Source organism: Malaclemys terrapin, chromosome 2, assembly GCF_027887155.1.
Source record: "Malaclemys terrapin pileata isolate rMalTer1 chromosome 2, rMalTer1.hap1, whole genome shotgun sequence".
NCBI classification, from domain to species: domain Eukaryota; kingdom Metazoa; phylum Chordata; order Testudines; family Emydidae; genus Malaclemys; species Malaclemys terrapin.
Genome location: NC_071506.1, coordinates 24,782,783 through 24,791,831, shown reverse-complemented (window position 1 = coordinate 24,791,831; position 9,049 = coordinate 24,782,783). Strand labels below are relative to the sequence as shown.

At 45.3% G+C, this 9,049-nt stretch overlaps 1 protein-coding gene across 1 annotated transcript; it reads left to right on the top strand.

The window, feature by feature from the left end:
- The first annotated feature begins 2,018 nt into the window (after positions 1-2,018).
- CCN3 (cellular communication network factor 3) lies at positions 2,019-7,905 on the top strand. The gene is made up of 5 exons (XM_054020936.1): positions 2,019-2,318; positions 2,417-2,642; positions 3,393-3,644; positions 6,279-6,487; positions 7,282-7,905. Exons 1-5 carry the CDS (start codon positions 2,241-2,243, stop codon positions 7,573-7,575), a joined length of 1,059 nt encoding a protein of 352 aa, XP_053876911.1. The 5' UTR covers positions 2,019-2,240; the 3' UTR covers positions 7,576-7,905.
- Positions 7,906-9,049: the final 1,144 nt, after the last annotated feature.

Here is a 9,049-nt window from a genome sequence, read left to right as displayed (position 1 = left end):
TCTTTAAGCTTAAAGACCTCCAGTTTTCACCAGTGTGTCTTCCATTTTTGTTTCTTTTTAAATGATGTTATTTAACAGTCTGGGTTAGACTCTGTTACTTATTACGTGCTTCAGACAATTGTGCATGCAGGCCTTCTGCACAACAGAGTCTGCCTGGGACCTGGGGCGGTTACCTGTGGATATTCATAGAACAGCTCTTGATGAATAAAATAAGTTAGTAATAGTTAATTCTGATTACACTTGGCCTGAATTTGGCACCCTACATTCTAAAATAATTTCCCATTACAGAGCACAAGAGCTATGTCTATAAATTATTCCCACGGTTTGATGGTCAGGGTTCTGCACATCTCACAGTCATGCACACACAATATGGATAGAGAGGACTGTGATCTTTTCAAGACATCACGGGGGCTCTTCATTAAGTAATGTGAGGGTGAAGGAGTTGGAGTAGAATTTCCGTTAAAATAAACTACTGATGTAAATATACCTGCTTGCATATGCTAAATGAACTCTGACTGAAACTCGGAATCTGTATAGTCACCAGCTAGCTAACACTCCCTCTCCCTATAATGCACATTCAATGTTTATATTGATGAAGCACATGCAATACTTAGAACTGGATGAAAAACAGAATTTCACCAAAAAATGGCCAAACTTTCAAAAGTCTCCCCCCTCTAGTTATTACACCTATTAGAGTAGCACTTTGAGGCCTTGTGCAGGGTCAAAGGCCCATTCTTAGCCAAGAACTAGCATCAAGCCCCTCACTTTCTCCCAGGGGCACTTCTTCCCTTCACTAACCTCATAATTTTTTTTTAAGTCCTCTGCAGTTTGCCTGCAGGGAGGGAAAGAACAGCATGTGTCACATGCTAGTCATGTTGCTGAAGGCACTATGGGAAAGTGCTTAGATACCATGGTGATGGGAGTAGTGTATCAGCTGGAACAGAAAACAGACAGGAGTCCAGCTTCCCAACAGAAAATGCTGAGGCCAGATAAGCAACAAAGTAACTTTCATTTGACAAATAGATAAACATTAGGCTTCTCACGGATCTCCTGGGGCCTTCCCAGGACTGATCCAAGGAGCACTGCTGTTGCCAACTCTCATGATTTTGTCATGAATCTCATAATAATTGTTTTGCTGAAAGCCCCAGCTCCTGGAGTCAAGTGGATAGGTGATGATTTCAGCCTTCATTCTTAAACAAAAAGTAATTTTCTAGCTCTGGTGGCTGGGGAGAAAACTTAAAATGTGACCCTCCCCCCCCCCCCCCCATGCACACTCATGCTCAAAAAGGAGAAGGCAAATAAAAAACACGGAATCTATTATTTTTTACATAATCTGATTTTAAGGCGAATCATGATTTTTGGTAAGCCTGACTTGTGATTTTTGAACATTTGGGGTTAGCAACATGGTGGGCTGTCTACACCACCTAATATTAACTCCTGCACTGATGCAGCAAACAGTCCAGGCTCAGGAAAACAGTAGTGCTGATGCTCTCAAAGGACCCAGCCATTAACCTCTGGGCTAATCTTAGCAAACTGCTTATTCCTTATTGAGAACTCTAGCAGCACCCAAATACAGATGTGATGTGTGCACACACACACAATGCAAAGGGGAGGATGGTCCTGAAACTGGTGGCTGGGAAATTATTCCCTTAAACAACAGATTGACTTCTGAAAGGGCTGAGTCCTGGCGGGAGGGGGGAGGCAGGTGCTCTCTAAATCTAGCAGGCACCTACTTCCAGGTTTTCTGTTAAAGAGCTGGATTACTGTATGTGGGCGTTGGCCGCTCTAGAGCGTTAACCCCTAGACAGGCGGCAGAGTGCAGACTCAGTGTCCAGGGAGGAGCACAAGTCCCTGTCCCTGCCCTCCTAACAACTTCTCTCTCACATATGCACACACGTTCTCCCTCCGTCCCTCCCTCTTTATGAACCTCCGTCACATCCCTACCCGTCCAGCTCAGGCAGCGCATTCCCAGCACCCCAGCAGCAGCTCCCACCGCGGTCCCCGCACATGCTCAGCTCGCGGTACCACGCCGCGCCACGGGCTGGAAGTTAGGGCCCGAGTCCGATGCGGGGAGAGAGAGGGGACCAGAACCTGCCCCTGCGCCTGGGATTGGTTCCCTCGCCGCGCCCCGCCCCCGCGCTACCCAATGGGAGGACGGGGTTTCAGAGGCGCTCTATATAACCGGCTCTAGAGGGCTGCGCGCAGGGAGGCCAGTGGAGCCGGGTGGGATTCGCTGCAGGATGAGGCTGACGCGTGGCTGTGACTGGGGGCAGCGCCTGCCCAGCCTGGGGCTGCTACTGCTTCTGCTGCTGTGCAAGGCAAGGGCCGGGCCGGAGCTGCGGCGCCCCGTGGCTGGGCGCTGCGGGGAGGGGGCCGCAGGGTGCCCGCTGACTTGGTCTGTCTGTCTGCCCCGCAGGTGAGTGGCCAGCCGCCGCCGTGCCCCCCGCAGTGCGGCGGCCGCCCGTGCCCGGCAGAGCCGCCCAGCTGCGCCCCGGGAGTGCCCGCCGTGCTGGACAGCTGCGCCTGCTGCCTGGTGTGCGCCCGGCAGCGCGGGGAGAGCTGCTCCGAGCGGCAGCCCTGCGACCAGGGCAGCGGCCTCTACTGCGACCGCAGCGCCGGGGCCGGACGGGGCATCTGCCTGGGTAAGTGCGGCTGCGGAGCCTGAGACCGGGTCTTGGGCCAGCTGCAACGGGGCCCGCCTGAGAGCATCGCAGCCAGAGCTGCTGCTCCCGGTGCCAGGCTGGGCTGGGCAGGGCTCAGCCGGGATGCTTCGGGGCTGGGCGAGGGACATCCGCTCCCAGCTGGGCTTTGCCCGGGGTACCTCCTGGGGGCAGAGTCAGGCACGTTTCCCTGTTCCCCACACACAGATCAGTGGGCCCCTAGAGATGGGCGTGGCTGCCCCTAACATGGAGACCGTATGTCACAGGGGGAGAAGCCATTAGGGATGCTCAGGCACCAAGGAAATCTGTTGGCTTCCTCCTCAGCTAGGGAAAGGTGTCTCTCTTCCTCCACCCCCATGTATCTTTCTGTGATTTACATTCCTATTTCATAACCATATGAGCTACTATGGCACTACCTACTTTAGATCACTGCTTGGACACCTCTTCCTCAGGGCTTCCTCTTCCTGGGGTCACCTAGGGATTTCTAAAAAAAAAAAAAATTATTTTTAAATAAATAAATTTCACCACCAAAGTACTGGGGTAGCAGGTGTGGCAGACAAAATGAGCTCCTCTAAAGTGTAAATGAGAAGTCTTTCACCTCCGAACTGCAGCTTCTGCGTTCTGCTATGAAAGAGAACATTGTTATTCTTTTAATGAAGTGGAGCAAATATGCCACCTGTGTATAGTTTTAGTTTTACATGTAACTCATGCACTTTCCCCTCCTTATACCAGTGCTTGAAGGAGACAACTGTGTGTTTGATGGGGTTATTTATCAGAGTGGGGAGACATTCCAGCCCAGCTGTAAATACCAGTGTGCCTGCAGAGATGGACAGATTGGCTGTGTGCCTCGCTGTAACCTTGACCTACTGCTCCCTGGTCCTGATTGCCCTTTCCCAAGGAAAACTGAAGTCCCAGGAGAGTGTTGTGAGAAGTGGACTTGTGACCCTAAAGAGGAAGTGACTTTGGGCAGTTTTGCTATGGCTGGTGAGCTATTCAGACTTACTATTGCAGTCAAATGAACCCTGTAATGATTGTGTATTGGAAATGCCCACTTGGTTATCAAACCTAGAACTCCACTTCCAGTTTTTCTATAAGAAATGCATATAGAACATTCGTGACTATACAGAAAATAGGACTAAAAGTGGAATTGCAAAAGGCACTTAAAACCACCCCCAAAGGAAACCAATGCATAGCCATTTTAAACTGTAATTAGCCTCTTAAAACCAGGGCCCTACCAGGAACAGCAGTGACCAATCACTAGTCCCGTAAGCACTACACCTGGTAGTGTGTGCAGAGGTGGGGCCGGCCTGAGAAATGATTTTATTATGGTCGTGCCTAAGGGCCAACCAAGAAGGGACCCTCACTGTGCAAAGAGTAGCAAATGGTCCCTGCCCTGACAAGCTTGCTATCTAAATAGACATGGCAGAAACAAGGTGGGGGAAAGAGTAGAACACAAGCATAGTGTACAGTGGGATGGTGGCAAATACCATGTGAGTTCTGATTCTTTTGGGGTGGGGGGGTTAGCTAGGAAGTGATACCCTGAAAGGAAGGGGGGGGAGATGAGGAGTAGCTGTGGAGTGAAGCTAAGGTGTAGAGACTGGGAGGAAAAAGGTTGGTGCAAACAACCTATCAGCACAGGGCAGAGAAAGTCTGGTCAAAACCCTAGAAAGTTCTCCAAGGACCAAAGGTCTCTGCTTTGACTGTATCCACTCCTACTTGCACGAGACTTTGGATGGCTTTCTCTCTGCAGTCTTCTCCCAAGGCCATGGAGGGGGACGGGACAGAGACAGGGAGGGGAGAATCAACCGCTGAGTCCTACTGCTCCTAGATCTGCAATCTTGCTGGTTTCTCTGAGACTAACATCAGATACTACAGAAGTCACCTTATCTATACTATATGCTCTTCCTAAAACTTCTGTCCATTGCTAGTGGTAACAATGGTGGAAGAGGTGGTATAGACATGGTAATTAAAATGGCACTGGCTTCCAGCACCTGTATATGTTTGAGCTCCCATAGCTCCAGCTGTTAACAGCAGCAGGCAACATTAGGGGAAACTACTACTGTAGATACAGTCAGTCAATGGGTCTGAAAGAACCGTCCCATTCCAAATTTTCTCATTCCTCTTGTTGTCACTTGGTCTGGCAGGAAAACTGGGGAAGTCTTCAGCTCAGTTCTCAGGGAACCTGAGGAGCATTTTTAGAAAAATCAAGTACCAGTTGGATTTTTTTTTTTTTTTTTTTTTTAAAGCAGCAGCCATGTAACTTCCCCTCCACCCTTTCCGAAATTATGAATGTTTTTTTCCTTTTTAAAACTAGTTAAACTTGCCAGTTCTTTGTAAGGTAAACCTGCAAATATAGTGCTAAAAGGTAGGCGTTGGGGCCACTGCACCTTGCTTTTCAGTGTGGCCTTGATCCAGTCACTTAACACTGCTGAACATCAGCTCACACATTTGAAAAAGGAAACCATATTTACTGATTCTTGCCTGGCAAGAATGTTGAGCTCTAGTTACAGTTTAGAACATGCTCTGAAATATCTGATGAAAGGTACCGCAGGATGTAAGTACAAAATATTGCCGCCTTCATCCTACAATTCCTCATAATCGTTTGCTTTTTGTTGATGACAGGTTGACGCATGGACATTGTCAATATTGGTCCTAGTCTTCCCCCCTCCCCACCCCCTTTTTACAACTGGAGATATCACTTAGAAAATCTCCATTTTTTTGGAGCCTTACATCGCAAGAGGATAGTGGAATAGCTTCTAGCAAGAGTTGTTGCAATGGTGTAGCCAGTAGGTTTCCACTGGGAATCAAGCCAAGCTCTTGACTGGCTCAGGAAATGGGTGTTCCAAGGTCACTTGGACTCACTCTGGTTCTCTTCTAGGGTAAAAGAATGTTAGCCTTCACCAAGTAACCATAAAGCTGGTAATATTTGTTTTACAGCTTAACACATGCTGTACATGTGGTAGTACAGTGTCATAACAATAATCTGTCTTTGTAAGTACTTTGACATCACTTTTTTAATAATTGACAAGATTGCTTTATTCCCTTAGCCATAAAATCATCTAACTTACTTCCACTGCAGTTTACTACAATTCAATAAGATGTAAGGATTGTCTTGAAATTATATTTCATACCTAAATTTTTGGTGACTAATCTGACAAAGAACAAAAGATAAACCTCTTGTAAAACAGTCATTCACATGTGACTTGCAAATCAGCAGTAAAATCCTCATCACAACTAGCAGTGATGGGGAAGTTGTCACACTGGGCATGGAGATTGAATGACTCTCCCCTCTGGATTAGGGTTGGGATGCATGGGAAGGGATAGCGTACATAAATTTCTGCACTAAGCAGTACCCATTTTGTTGATAAACCGAGGACTTCAGTCTCCAGGGCTGTCAAGTGAGTCCTTTCAAACACCTAAATAACAAATCTCTAGTACTAAAAAGCACTCCAGTAATCCGCTTTAAAGTTGCTAAGTCCTATTTCAAAGTCATAAGTTTAGAGAATTTATTTTTGTCTTGGATTGTTCGCTATCAACGAACTAGGTGGAGTTCAAATGGACTCTTACAGGAATCCAATATTTTTATTGTAATGGAGTATTTGGGTTTTTTATTTATAGCCTATAGAAAAGAATCAACTCTTGGAATTGATGTCTCTGACTCAAGTTCCAACTGTATTGAGCAGACAACAGAATGGAGTTCATGTTCCAAAAGCTGTGGAATGGGCTTTTCCACCCGCATTACAAACAGGAATCCTCAGTGTGCGATGATGAAGCAGACACGACTCTGCATGGTGCGACCTTGTGAGAGCGAGCAGCTGATTGATAAGGTATGAACCCAAGCACTTGCTAGAGTGAGTTCTTTGTTGCCCGAATTCCTCCTTCCTCCATATAATGCTGGCATTTCAAATGCATTAAACAGACACACGAACAAGCAACAGTTTGCTTTTTCCAACACATTACAGAAGTTTTATTTGTAGGGAGGTGCTGTCCGTTAACTATGTTCTGGCATCTGTATGTTTCATAAGATTTATTGTAATTAGTAACTGTTTTAGCTTCTAAACTTCCTGGTGCAACTTTACTGACTTCAAAGAGGTGTTACACAAAGATTTAATTTGGGCAAGGGTTTGGGATTTTTCTTGATACATTTAATTGTCAACGGTGGGCCTGACCACAGAATAAGTAGAGGTGGCTTACCAGAGACTTGTGCAATACATGAATTAAGGGGCCTGGGTCAAATCTCATGAGTGAGAATAGTAATTCTGGCCAATTGGGGGGTAGAAAAATGGGCACCCCTGCTCTGCCTGCCCAGCACTCCTGCTGGGTGAGTGGGAGAAGCCCCTGACCCCACTCCCCAGGAGAAGCAGGTAAGGAAGGTTACAGGCAGAAGGGGTAGGGATGGGGCCCCATTTGCTCTGGCCCAGGGCCTCACAAAACCCTAATCTGCCTCTGCTAATATGTCCATTGAAGTAACTGGAATCTGACTGCTGTAGCACCAGTGAAGAGATGAGAAACAAGCCCAAGGTTTCCAAATCCCACAGTAAACCTGCATGTTTCTAACTTTCTTCTGTATACTAAACTGCCTGTATGACACACATTTAATGACACTTGATGTTTTTCTTAGAAAGGGAAAAAGTGTGTCCGAACAAAGAAGTCATTGAAAGCTGTTCACTTTGAGTACAAGAACTGCACTAGTATACAGACCTATAAACCCCGCTATTGTGGGCTCTGCACTGATGGACGATGCTGCACACCACACAACACCAAGACAATCAAGGTTGAGTTCCAGTGTCCCCAGAGCAAAGTCCTCAAAAAGCCAATGATGCTGATCACTACCTGTGTCTGTCATAACAACTGTCCCCAGGACAACGTTTTCTTCCAGCTGTTAGAGCCAATGTTCAATGGAGTAAAAATATGAAACACTGAAACTAGGTTACTTTTTCAAAAACTTAAAATGTTTGAACAGTTTATATGAAACTTAACCCGTGATCAGATGAATGTAATATATCCAGTCTTTCTAAACTCATATCACTTGTTCCTGAGAACTCCAATAACTCATGCTATACTTTAGGGGAGGAAAAATGTATTTCATTAACTTGGAGAAAGTTCAGTTTCCTGGAATATAGTTTCATCTTTAATATAAAGATGAGTAAGCAAATGACCAATTTCTCTCCTCCTTGGGAAATTATGCCATTGACCTCAGTGGCAACAAGATCAGTGCCATTTATCATGCATTTATTTAAAAAATCCTCTTCCTGCTACTTATGTAAAACTTCCTTGTCCTCTCAATTTGCATAATGTACTAGCTTTGTTTCTACATAACAGTTCATTACAATAGGAACAATTTGATTACTGTAAAACCCTATTGAAAAGAACATTTTTGAGGCCATGTGCAGGTAAAAGGTGGCATATCTGACTTTTTACTGAGAATCAAGTGCCACATGTGGCCCCAAGAATGCTAGAGAAGAGGTATGACATAAAGCAGATGAGAGAAACTTCACTAATATCCAGATACTTAATGGCTTCACAAGGAGCCTAGTCCAAATCCTATTGAAGTTGACCATCTAATAATACCTAGTTCTTACAGCACTCTTCAAAGGAAGGTCGGTATTCTTATCCCTATTTTACAGATGGGGAAACTGAGGCACAGGGCAGTGAAGTGACTTGCCCAAAGTCATCTAGTGCTCAAGCCAGGAATATGATCATGTCTGAATCACTGTCCAGTTCTCTAGCCATTAGGCAATCCTGCCTCCCAAGTGTTATTACAATGTTAGTCTGCAACAGTAAAAGGTTTGTAAATTACTTTAAAGTATTGCTACTCTTTCTATAAAATTGAACACAATACATGTATATAGAAACTGTATATATTGTAATGTTTCTGTAAATGTCTAAGCATTGAGTAAATAAAACTGAGCTGAAACTTTTTTAGTTATTTTTGTTACTACCAAAGTTCCAAAAAAGCTAAAAGTTGCCGTTAAAATCAGACCCCATTCTTGTGAGGTGCTTGGTGCACCTCTAAATCCTAAGTCTCTACTGCCTAACAGTGAGGTGATACAAATTCTCCATCTCTTCTAGGAACCCGTAAGGGGGTAGGTTTAGAATGTACACACCTGACACTCACCTTTTGAGCAGTTAACTGACATTGGGAAGGGATTGTGCAGCAAAGAAGCGATGGGATTAGATATACTGTATCATAAGGGGTTTGGTGGCTTTTCTTAATCTGACTATTGTCTAACAAGTTAATTTCCAGCACTTACTGTGGCACACAGTTGTAAGATGCTACAGTTTTCTCCTATAATTAGGAAATAATTCTTCCATTGGGGAAGTGTTGCCTTGTAATAGCAACCACTGTATATAAATAAACTGCCATGATAATTACCTATTAAAGAAAC